Genomic DNA, 13157 nt, shown 5'->3' on the forward strand with positions numbered 1-13157 from the left:
ATTTTTTGACTTTTTTGTCCCCCCTTACTTTAAATTCTTATTGAGCACTTTTTAAAATGCAAATGGAACCACAGTATTAGGAAGCTTCTTAAGGCTTTTTGTAGAGGATTTAGTCTGCAACTTTCCTATGTTCTTTAGGCCCTGAAAGGTCTTATTAAAATTTTCATTTCCTGATCAGATAGATAAATTTTCCAAATGAATAATTTATTATGGTATTGTAAATGACACTTCAATTGAAATTACTTTGAGCATAATTTCATTTTTTACTTTGTCATTTCACTCTCATTTTCCCCCCAGGATGTCATAAGAAGGAATCTCTTGTTTATCAGTGTTCACACAAGTGTGAGTGAGGGGGATTTCAAGAAACCCCATAACCATATTATTTAACATTTTCAATAGAGCCACAGTAGCATATTTCCATATTCAGTTGAATGTGCCAGAATTTTGTTTAGTGTTTTTATCTGTATTGTGCCTTGCATAGATCTAATTATGTCTTTTTCTGGCTATCACCACATATGATTAGACACTTCCAGAAGTTATTTTGTGTATCTGAACAAATAGTGTACAGTCAGTAAAATGATAAATGTGGGATTCCCACCCCATGGCCCCAGATTATCTCTGTATGCTCTGCTCCTCGGAAAGAAAATTGCATAATAGGAAAAAAACCCAAACCATAGTAGAACATAAAACATGATGATACTTAAATAGTAAACCAGGTGTTTCAACATCTTTGTTTTAAATATTGCATTGCAAACTTATGTTTTACATAAGTTACATTGCAAACATTACAAACTTACATTGCAAACTTATGTTTTAAGTGTTGCATTTAGACCTGATTCTTCATATTCAGGAATCCTGTAAATAAATAGTGATACAGAAGAACTGTTGCATGTAGTCTTCTTTACCTATTAAAGTCCTGTAAAGTGATTTAGAAAAATAAGTTTTAGCACATGAACGGACTTCTTTAAGAGAAAATGTAGAAAGCCTTTTTGTGAAGTCTTTGCTGAATTTTATAGTATTAATAACTTTCCTGTATACTCCACAAAATCAGATTACAGTAACAGCTACTTACATCTCTGGAGTGTAAATATCTGAAATCTGATTCTGACCTTGCCATCTGTGTTTGGTTAAAAAAACCCAACCAAATACAAAAATACAAAAAGTAAAAAAAGGTATAAGAGAAATATTTGCACAGACTTTTTTTTAATGAATTCAAATTTTGTATGCGGATTAAAATGTTGAAACTACAATAGTGAAAATATAAAATTGTTTTGGTAAAATTAGAGTCCTACAGTTATATTCAGGAAGTTTCAAAGTGGAACTTGTTTTTATTCATTTGGTATATCAGTTAAAGCTAATTCCAGAGAATGGTTTTAGAAGGAAGATAACTTATTGAAAACAGTAATCATATTTAGTAAATAGGATAGGATTATTTTTAAAGCTGGGTAAGTAAACATAATTAATTAGAACTGAGAAACTGCCTATTTTTTTTTTTAAGCATTTAAGACATTGATTGAGAGTACAAAGCTCAGTATGATTTTGGCATCCTGATTTTTATACCTTCCTTGAAAATAAATAGCAAATATTTTCTCCAAGAGAGTTGGGAAGTTTTTTTCAGTTTGGTGTATTCAAAAGACTGTCTGTTTAATATAGAGTGTTTATTTGAAGTCCGATCTTCCCTTCCTATGCAGAAGCTGGCAAAAGTGATTTGTTTGCAAACAAAAAGGGGAATTGTCGGTGAGCAGGAAACTTTTTCCCTGCCAGCTGCCCAAGCTTTTTTCAAATTTCTTGAATATTATGCCAACTGTTGGGTAGGGAGTTACTTGAAATTTTTTTAACATTCATTGTTGGTTTATTGTCTGTTATTTTTTTAAGGCTTTTGCAGAAGCACCCAGCAAAAATACAGTGTTTGTCCAGGAGTGTGTTACATCCCAAACTGGAAGGAAGAGTCCTGAGGTGCAGCTGTTCCAGCCAGGCTGCATTCATTGTATCAGTAACTTGCCTAGATAAAATACTGTGGGAGTGGGAATCCTGCTGAAAGGTGGGGGATGAGGTATGAAAATGGTTCTTCAGGAGCAGCTGGCACTTCCATAGGTGAGGGCCAGAAAAACTTTTTAAAGGAGAGCTCGTGCTGTTGCAGAAGTTCACACTGGAGCTCTTAAAGATGAGAGAGGCAACGGCAGCAAAGTCAAGTAACTTTTTACAGAACTTTGCCGAGTGCCAGTGAGTTCATTGCCACTGGTCACTGAGGTTTTGTTCTCAAAAATGGCTTTCAGCATGAGGCAGCACTTTGCAGGACAGTTTTCCAAGGATAATACTGAGTTTGTGGCATTTGGCGCGTTTCTTCGGAAGGGTTGGATGCTGGGGAGGCTTGGCTGCCCCAGGTAGTGCTGCTGTATCAGCTAAGCAGCATTAGAGGGACACTGCTGCTCAGCTGAATAGGCCTCTAACCTGTGGTGATGATGGTAACATCCCTATTCATTCCCTCTTCTTCCTCCTCATTCTGCTTCCCTTTTCTCCATTTCCTTCCTCTTCTGCTTTTTATGGTATTTTTATGTTTTCGTTTTGCTTGGCACTGATACAGCTTCAGTGGATGAAGTTCATCCTAAATGTGAATTTCCCCATGAAAAGCTGTTTTAGAGTACCAGTGGCTAACCTCCCTTCAGCAGAAACACCAACTGATTCAGTGGAATAAGATGTGGCATGTTTTGTCATATTCCCACTTTTTACCTTAATTAAAATACAAGCTAGAATATTTTCCCTCCTTTATTTACAAAACATAGAAATTGTTTCTGATAGCCAGGAGCAAGGGAAATGCTGGCCTGCCTAGGAGGTTATCCATTGTAATAGTGGGAAGGATGATCCTGCAAGTAAGATGCCAGTCTATGATTTGGGTGGTAATGACTGAGCCTGTTTCTTGTACATCCCTTCCTTTGTGCTCTGCAAATTACAAAAGTACAAAAATCAAATAAATACCAAGACAATTCAGGATTTTGAACCATCACAAGTATTTCAGGTAGTCCTGACTGCAGTGCCAATACATTTCGGGGAAGACTGAAATGCTACTTGTTTTTTTTTTCCCTGCTAAGTTCAACAAATTTTTCCTGTTTATAAAGAAAAGAGCCTGAGGGTTGCCTTATCCCATTATTTGCTGCATCCTTGATGATACTGCAAGCCTCCAGAACAACTGCCATTCAGATTCCCAGGATTGTTGGATTGTTGTGTGCATCTCTTTGACCTGGTTTAGAGGAACTGACTCTGAGCTGTGCCAGTTGTACAAAGAGTGTCCATGGTCACTGTGAGAAGCCTGTCTACATTCCTAAACGTGCCAGCGTTTTGTCTCACCTTTTGTAGCCATAGGCTGCAATAAAGCCTTTATTCTCTTGAAGAAATCAGAATTAAATGCTCTTTATGTAAACTTCCATGTCCAGGCTACTTCAGACTTTAAGATGCATATGGCCTGTGTTGTGCTGGTGGGGGTTGGGCAGATTTTTTCAGAATTTCATGTATTTTAGGCCTATCAAATAAACATTTTCTTTCTAAGTGTTTATATTTGTTCTCCTTTGGCTTCTTGTTCCCTTTTGTTTCAGCACTGACTTCTGTATAGGGACTGAATTAAAATGGGGATATCTTCTGTAGTATTTTCTGTCTTCTGGCATCAAGATTTCTGTAGTGATGTTTATAAAGGTACAGGGAGGCCCCAGGTACGTTTGTGTTCCCAAGATGGAACATGAGTTGTATTCATGCTTCTGTGAAAAGCATTTCCGAAACACCTAAAAGTGACAAGAATCCTGAATAGTTTAAAACTTCTGCAAGGTTCAAGTAAAGAACCTTGCTATGAAAAGAATTTTACTTCAGTGCAGATTTTAGTGACGTCTTTAGCACTGGCTCCTGTTTTGAGAAGGATCAGAGGTTCTGTGCTCTGCCACCTGCCTGTGCATCTTCCACACTGACCGTGTGTTCCTAACTCTGAACATGGAAAGTTGTACTTCTGAATACTTGAAATTATTTCTTACCTTTACATCTACAGTGATAATTTTAAACAATTTTCCATGGTATAATTACTGATGTTCTCTGTGATCTGTTGCTTGTTTCTTCTTCAGACCTGAAAATTATACCTTTTGTAACAGATCACCAAACCTTATTACACTTTTTGTAACAGATCTTCCATTCAAAGCTTTGCATGTTAACAATACTTAGTCCTCAAATGCATTTTTATCAGGGGTTTGTGAGTGAAAAGACAAGAGTGTATCACAGTCCTCATTAATTTGGAATGTTAGTTACATGAATAGCTTCCTTCTGGAATTTCAAGGGCGAACAAGAGATGGCATGTGACCTTTAAGGGGGAAAGATTTATACAAGAAGGGAGTTTAGGGGACTTGGGTTCAGGAACCAGCAAATTATGCCAGAATTTTAATGTGTTGCATGTTTGTACTGTTTAAAGAAAAATATGGGAAAAGGAGAAGGAGGGCAGATCAGAAGAAGTTAGCTGGGAAGAAAAGTTGCTTTTCCCTTTGTAGCTTAAGGTATAGACTGCTTGTTCAGAATTCTTACAGGCTGTAATTTGGGGTTTGGTCTTGGAAATTCACTCTGTGTAAGTACTATATGTGGGCAAGAATGTAATGTCTAAAATTTTGAAGCCTAATTTATTTTGTGGTCAACTGTGATTCGTAATGGATTAATGAGTTAAGCCCTCTTAAAGGTAGCATAACTACTGGATGAGGATGATAATGTTTATTTTAACCTGGCATCTTTAGTGAAAATGCAGTTCATTGCTGTAAGTGCCAAATTACAATTTTGAAAAATGGTTGCAATGTTTTTACAACTTTAGTACTTCACTTTATGGCACAAAACTTCACAACAAAATGAAACAAAAAATATTGCAACTCAGTTGAAATATAGCAATAGTTTTGCTTTTGTAGGAACGACTATTAAGATAACAATAGGAGTGTTTGATAACAATAATAATGGCAGTAGTTTTGTTCGAAATGTCTCTTGTTACTGGCAGGCATGTTTTGTATATATAATTAATAACGTGAGCAATTGCTGTTTTATGTGGAGCATGCTGTTAATGTGCAGTGATTACCCATGCTCTGCTCTCACACACAGTAATATGCATTTAGTAGATTGTTGTCTGAGTGATGTCTGGAGTGCATCTGATTTAAAAAAAAACCTCCAGAATCTTCTGTCTGACTGGTCAGAATTCAGTGAGCAGTGCTAGCCATGGGCTTTCCACCATGGTTTTGGGCAGCTTGCACATTATTTGAAAGGATGCCAAATGACAAACATTCTTTCCTTGCTGCTATAGAGGCCCTTCCTGGTGTCTGTGGCCATCTGAAGCCATTAAAACTGCAATGAACTGTTTTTCCAGTTCAAAAATGAGGTGTCAGTGTGAGTGGCAGTTCACAGAATCATTTAGGTTGGAAAAGACCTTCAAGATCATCAAGTCCAACCTCTGACCCAACACCACGGTGCCAACCAGACCATGGCACTGAGTGCCACATCAGTCATTCCCTGAACTCCTCCAGGGATGGTGACCCCACCACCTCCCTGGGCAGCCCATTCCGGGGTCTAACCACCTCTTCCATGAAGAAGTTCTTCCGAATGTTCTTAAAACCTCTGAAATCTTGGTAGGTCTGCAAAGCAGATACTATCAGGCACAAACTGAGGAGGTTGCTACTGGTTTTCACTGTGTGCATGTTTTTAATGTGGTGTCACATTTGTTTAATTAGCTTTAGTTAATAGGAATTTCACCAGGGCACTGAGGGAATGTCCTTTGAGTGTTAAGAATTAATAAAAGGGGCTTGAAAGAAGGCTAGATACAGAGTGAAAGGAATGTGGTCGAAATCTGAAGGTATTAACAGGAAAATCTGAATCACCTTTATAACTTTTCTCCTCATGTGGCTTCAATATTTTTTTTCAAATTGTCAGTGGTTATCAGTAGCATATATTGAAACAAATGGTAGTTGTTGAAATCCCATGACCTGATAGTCTGTTTCTTCCTCTTATGCAAAAGCAGTCAAGAATGCAAATTCACTTGGGTGTTGAGTTGCAGCCACCTCTTGGATAATCTGTTATTTTCAGACACAACTGCTCTGCTGAAAGTTGGATGATTTAATAAAAGTCAGCTGAAGGCAGATAGTGTCCACACCCCCTCACCCCAAACCATGGGATTTAGGGACTTACTGTAATTCTGCTGTTATTTTGCTGGTTAGATTGAAAAATGTCAACAGAAAATCAACAGTAATTGCAATATAAAGTATTGGGAAAATGTGGTGAGCATATGGTACTGGATTGGGTTTGTTATTAAAGGAAGTGCAGCTGCTGGGTCTTCTTTTACACAGGAGATTCTTTCAAGTGCTCTGGGTTGAAACATTTCCCAAAGAAGGCAGCTTGTAGTTCAGTAACTTTTGTAGTTGAAAAGAATAATTTTATTTATTTTTCAAATTTATCAAATTGCAATGAATTTTACCTCGTGATTGCAAACATAGAAAACTCTGAGAAGATTCTGAAGAATTGCCCTAATTTTGAACAAGTGCAGATTCGTTTAAAAAAGAAACCCCAAAAATCCCCTCAAGCCCAACCAAATTTTAGTGGGATGGAAAGCGTGTCTCCTACCTATCTCTATTGTATTAAACTTAAGAAATCATGTGAAATAGTTAGATTTTATGCATTATAAGTAGATTTGTAAATCTGTATCACAGGACTTTTCTGTTGAAGGATTAACAGTGCTCCTTCTGTTGGTGTTTTGTTTTTATTTTTTTACTCATATCTGATGGATGTGAATACTTTTCTAATGCTCATATGTTGAACACAGAGCTGTTCACTTCCCTTTTTCCCTCCCTTTAAAATGTTGCATTTCTGTGATACATCCTTCATGTACTGTTCCGTGAACTTTTTGAAAATTATAGTCTCTGTATTTATGTTGACGGCTTCCTGAAGATTCATCGTTACTGCTGTGGGCCTTAAGTTTGGCTGTTTAATACCTGGAATGTTTGTGAGGCTTCTGTGAGCTGTTCTGAACAGGATCCTTTTCTAAAGGTTTTGAGAACTCGGATACCAAATGAGTTGGGGCTGAACTAGAGGTGGGATGAAAGCATTTTGGTTTTCAGGTGTTTTCCCACCAGTGGGGACAGGCTGGTTCTGGGGACACAAGGAGGGACATGGTGCTGCACCTCCTAGGGAGCTGCTCCATGGGATGTGTGGAGTTTTTTTCTTTGATCCCAGAGGTGACCTCAAGTGCAAGTTCAGGCAGCATAAGAAGTTTGTCTTATGGTGGCTTTCATAAAATGCTCAACAGCACATCATTTTCTTCAGGGAAATTCCTATGGAGTTTTAGTATCCTTCTTGAAAGCAAAATGGAATTACACACAGTAAACTCTAACACTGGTGGCCAGCATTAGTGGCCTTCTAAGGAAAGCAACCTAAAAAACCTGATAAGCTTTTCACATAGAGGAGAGAATATTAAAAACTCTTAAAAGAAAGTGTACATCTCTCAATTCTGAATTAAGAGCTTCCTCTACTGTAATGTAGGGAGAGTCTTTGTAGCAGTCAAGTAAAAAGAGAACTAGAAGGATTGCTAGCTTCAGAACATGATGAAGTAGAAGAAATTTTGAGCTACTTTCCTGAATGTCATTATTTACAAGTGTAGTTAAGTGTAAGTAGTGTCAGAGGTCTCAGTCTCTTGTAAACTGAATTCAGAGTTTAAAAAAGTCACGTGTGTTTCCACAGGGAAACTTAGATAGCATATACAGAGCAGGGACTGTTTGCTGCTGTAACTCTTGGATATTTCCTTTTCCAGAAATGTCTTTTCAGCTCGGTCCTTCTGCCCTTTCTTGCAAGCTGAGCTCTGCCTGGAGGGTGTCTGTGCTCACCCTGCCGTGGGTGCATTTGTTTGCTGTCTCTTCTTTGTGCCACCTGCCAGCCCTAGAACAACTGGAGGAAGAAGAGATTTGACAGAGATATGACTCAGGATAAGCAGATAATGTGGTCATTTGAGACTTGAACTCACCAAGGGGAGAAGTTCTGACACTGAGTCAATGAAGGAGCAGCCCCTTTATGCAGTGACCTGCTCCACACTCACTACTGCTCTCTGCATAAAGCAATGGAAAAGCTTTGATAGAGCACATGAGGGGAACACTAAACAGTGGGATCAGTGACTGGTGACCCTGTTCAGTTGTTACAGTAACAGAGAGCTCCTTTTTCTTACCAAAACTGCAGCTGGAGCCATGTCTGAATTTGTTCCTTGCTTTCTGGCACATCCTGGCTCTGCCTTGTGAGCATCTCTGCAGCTCCTCTGTAACTGAGCTACTCCCTTGGCTTTGAGCTTGCTGAGCTGCTGTACAGAGCCCCCAGCTCTGTGAGATTGCAGCCCATCAGCAGGCTGCCCTTGGCAGTCACACTGTGCTACCTTGGGGCTGAGATTGCTTTTGGGAGTTTTCCTCTTTGTAGTTTGTATGGCCATTGTCCCAAGAACATCTGTTCTGAGATTATTCCCAAGAGACAGTTCCAGAAGGTTAAGTGTAAATATGCACAAACTGGAGACAACTTACTAACTTCTTACTGACCCATCAGATTGGTTCTGCCCAAATGCCTTGTAAGATGGTTTGTGGGTTTTAAGATAACAGCAAACTCAAACTGTAGATTAGCAGGAAGCTTAGAGGAAGCCTATTTTCTTTCACTATAACACTGATTTATGCTAGCAGACTTGAGTTGTGTCAGACTGAAAATGGTTTTTTATGGTAAAGCCAGGAGAGTAATGTATTCATTGCTGCTGCCTGGGTGTCTGCAGAGGAGGCAACACATATGGACTGCTACTACTAATATGTAAATTGGACTGCTTCATAATATCAGAATACAGTTTTAAGAAGAACATATTTGAGAAGATTGTCTTTGATAAGAAAATTTTTAGCAATTTGAATGCTTAATCTCAAAATTTTGTGATACAACTTTAAAGAAAAGATGATTCAATTAGATAGGGCGGGTCAGCTATTAAAAGGTATTTTTAATGGTTGCAAATTCCAACTTTGCCATTGATCTGTGGGCAGACTGAACAATGAGACACCCTGGAGAGCAGCCCTGTGGAAAGGGACCTGGGCTCTTTGAAGTTACAGCTTCTTCATGAGGGCGAGAGGAGGGGCAGGAACTGGTTTCTTCTCTCTGGTGACCAGCACCAGGACCTGATGGAATGGCCTGAAGCTGAATTAGGGTTGGCTATCAGGGAAAGGTTTTTGCAGGATTTATTGCAGGATTTCAGAAGGTAAAACCAAAATTCCTGTTTGTACATGCATTCCTGTACCATTCAGGCTGACACAGCGCTACAATTGTGGTGTTTCCAAAATTTATCTATATAGCCCTGTTGCTTCCAAAAAAAGGAACATGTAAAAAAAGAGGACAGTTGCATCAGAAAAGTTACCAGAAATTATCAGGTTTTCTTCGCGTCTTTCTGTGTGGAAAACCACTGCTGACTTGTCTAAGGAAACCAGTGAGAAATACTGGCAGAGAGCTAGTGTGTCCTGGATGAATCATGTTCTAATCTGCAGATTTATTTCAATCTATAGGCTTCTTTTGGAAAATTGCTTCTTGAGAAACTATTGCTTTCTTTTTTAGATATCACATTATCCATTGTATTATTCTTAAACTCACTGCTGTTTGTAGAGAGAGACCGAAATTATCAATAATCATTTATCACTTTGAAAATGTGCGTGAGAGGCAGAGGCTGGATACAGCTCGTAGCTTCATTTCCTGTAGTGATTCCTTATGTTCCTGCTAGAAAATGTTAAGATTGTATTTATTATATAACTTGCAAGACACATTAGAAGAGTGTGTTCTGCCTCTTGTGGCAAAAAACTTACTAATATTGGGTATATTTTGAAAATATTCTCAAATACATGGTGACTTCAATTCCACCAGTTTGCCTTTAAGTAATTGAGTTTTATCTTTCAGCAGGACCAACAGAAGGTTTGGGGAAAATAATACAAAGATTTCCCCAGAAGGACTGGGAAGACACTCCTTTTCCACAGGGAATAGAGTTGGTAAGTTTGCATTACATTTGATAATTTTTAGAATTTCTTTCACGTGCAGTTGGAAGATACACCTGCCTTCACATCAACAATGTGAAAAATCTGTATTGTTTAACCCAGCAGGGCATGGGTAGAAATTAGTGAGCACAGGGGATAGGTAATAGTTTTAAGAACAACAATTTTGGCTAACAGAAGATAATTTCTTCTGGTATGTACAGCTAAGTAAATATTCCTAGAATATAGAAAATGTCTGCTGCAAATTTATAAACAGTGTATTTAAAAGAAATGATTCTTTGTGCCCCTATGTTTTTGTGAGCAACCTTCAGATGGGAGATGACTTTTCATTGTCATGTTCAAATAATTACAAATGTGTATTTATATAATGTGGATTTTAAAAAGAAATGAATATGATATCTCAATAAATTGGATTTATTATTGGTCAGCAAGGCTGGTGTGCAGGGATCGATCTTGAATAGAAAATTCCCAAGTTGCTGCTTCTTTCCCTTCCTTGGTCTCTTCTTGTGGGATGCAATGAAAAGGTGTCTCTCACTCAATTGGATCAGGGTTTCACTCAGCATCTTGTCTCTAAAAATCCTGATGAGAAATGAAGGACTGTGGTCATATTCTGAAATGAGGCTTCTGAGAAGTCAGAGTGAAACTTTCACTGGTGTGAACTGAGCAACTTCTGGGACAGGATGAGCTACAGGAGGAGATGGGCTCTAGGAAATGTTGCAATAGGAGTCTCTGTGCTGTGGGGCACAGTCAGCTGCAGAGGACAAAGACAGCGACTCTTCACTGAATTTATTGCACAGGTAGAGCCAACAAAGCAGCTTTGCCCAGCCTGGCACCTTTCAGGCAGTGTTCAGCTCCTTGCTTCTGCTCTCTCCCTGAGAGGTGCCTTCACTCCCTGCGCTGGCGTACACGGCTGCGCGCTCCTTTTCTACACCTCTGTGGTTTCATTTCTTCACAGCTGGGCACCAGCCCGGGGCTTTGGGGCACCAGCCCGGGGCTTTGGGGCACCAGCCTGGGCTTTCAAGGGCTTGCCGTGCCCTGGTCTTTGGGGTGAGCACGATTTCTCACACACGTGATGGAATTGCAGCCTCTGTGGTGCACTTGCACAACAGCAGGTTTGGCAATGCCGAGCTCTGCTGAAATGGGGAAGCTCCAAGGTTCGAGCAGGAGGGTTCATCTTGCCTCAAATGAGCCCAGAGGCTGAGTCATGGTGAGATTTCCTCTGTCCCACAGATCTGCCTGACCTCCTTCAGAGAAAGCAATGGGTCTGACTACCTGTGAAGATACGGAGTAGGCACAGCTTCTCTTGAAGCAGTGAATCTTAATCTGTGCCCAGGTGTTATCTCCCACTTAAGTTTAATTGTAGGATTTTAGCGCCACAAGAAACACCGTTCTAAAGGAAGATTTTCTTTTAATGGGAAAAAAAATGTTATTTCTGTATCAATTCTCAAATGACTCTTTAGGCAAAGCCATTAAGACTTTAAGCTTTCCAACTAAAACAAAATCTGACAATTTAAGAACATCGATTCATCCAGTTGGCAAAATCAGTCAAATTCTGATCAGCTTTCCAAGTGTGGTAAATAAAATTTTAGTTAATGAAGATTGAGGAGATAGAGACAGTGCAGAGATCAAGTACTAAAGTAAATCACTTACGAAAGTCAGATGTTGGCAGGAAGTTTTTTTCAAGGTTTTGGATGAGTCTTAGATGAATCAACATTAATTCATGGAAAGGAAAGAAGAAAAGCTGCATGACCATGTTCTGTTTGTCACCTTAAGGGCAGATTTAATATCATTAAGGGCAAATGTTGTTAAATATGTTTTTCCTTAGGCAAAATTTAAGGAAAAAGAGATGGGGGAAAAGAGGTAAGAATAGAATAGTTGAAAAATGTATATGAGACTGAAGAGAGACATATTTATTAATAGCACTTAGTTCTATGAGAAGTTTGAGTCAATTTCCTATTAAATGTACTTCATCTTCTTTGAAAGATCTGTATGGTTTCTGATAAATGGAAAAAAAGCCATGGTTTGTATCTGAAAAACATATCAAGCTCTCTTCACTGTGTTCTCATGAAGGAAAAAGGCCAAAGCTTTTCATGCTTAATGATAGGATTGAAGGGAAATTTGCTGTTTGAGTCTTGTCTTTTGTCAAAGGTGGTTCTCCTGCTGTGAAAACCTTCAGCTGATTATTGGTGATGATCACAGCATGCCACTCACTTGCTGCCAGCCCTCTCAGCTCTTCTATGAATTCTTTGCCTGAGAATTTAGACATTTGTGTCATTTTTCCAGTTTGTTTTTTTTTTTCCCAATAAGATAGATTGAATGGGGTGATTTGTATTGACATGTAATGGGTGATACATCCACAGAACAGCCTAGGCTGGAAAGGACCTGGAAACGTGCTTTGGTCCAGCCTTTCATGGGAGAGGAGGCATAGCTGAGATTATCCTACCACCTTCCACCCTTTCCAGTCTCATCTCGAAAACCTCCAGCAGTGAGAACTCCTGTGTCCCTAAGTGATCTACCAGTTATGTCCCATTTATGTTGTTAATGGCATTTTATGGGACAAGAAAAGTGGAAGACCTGTGCACACCCCCACCCCTCAAGCTTTAGTGCTTTAAGATGGAAAATGCCTTCTGGGAACCTTTGTGGTCTCTGTAGCTTGTAGAGATGCCATTAGTCCAAGCTCCAGCCAAAATGATAGATGAAAATCCTCTGAGAGTTTTTTGGAGGGCTCTTCTCTTTGCCAGCCCTTCATGCCCCCCATCCTTGTGGCTTGAATTCATGGGATCAGATTTCTTAGACATAATTAAGGCAATGTAAGGAGTGGAGTTGTGTGGGTAATTTTAAAGTTAAATAAGAAAACCGCATCAAGTGATATTTAACTAAATTTTTGAGCCCAGTTTTGCCTAAACAGGCACCCATGGGACAAACTGGGCCTACTGGACCTGCCTTTGACTGAGTGAAAAGGGATCATTTTGAGAGCATCTTCTCTAGGAATGATGACTCAATTTCACCTTTGTCTATATTTTGTAGTTTTGGTAGTTTGACACAAATATACAGAGAATAGGGTCATTATAAAACGTAATTGCAGTCTGAACTTTACTGAAGGGTGTTGTATTTGGTGTA

General features: G+C 39.1%; 1 protein-coding gene across 6 annotated transcripts in view; it reads left to right on the forward strand.

The window, feature by feature from the left end:
- SBF2 (SET binding factor 2) overlaps positions 1-13157 on the forward strand; it is a 230887-nt gene that overhangs the window by 34560 nt on the left and 183170 nt on the right. For 4 of the 6 annotated variants that reach the window (XM_030273779.4, XM_030273781.4, XM_030273784.4 and 1 more), the window contains exon 2: positions 9946-10034. In XM_030273779.4, coding sequence (XP_030129639.4) covers positions 9946-10034 — 89 coding nt within the window. The remainder of the gene's footprint in view (positions 1-9945; positions 10035-13157) is intronic. The other 2 variants (XM_030273780.4, XM_030273783.4) reach the window with 1 other exon arrangement.

This window comes from Taeniopygia guttata, chromosome 5, assembly GCF_048771995.1.
Source record: "Taeniopygia guttata chromosome 5, bTaeGut7.mat, whole genome shotgun sequence".
Taxonomy (NCBI): domain Eukaryota; kingdom Metazoa; phylum Chordata; class Aves; order Passeriformes; family Estrildidae; genus Taeniopygia; species Taeniopygia guttata.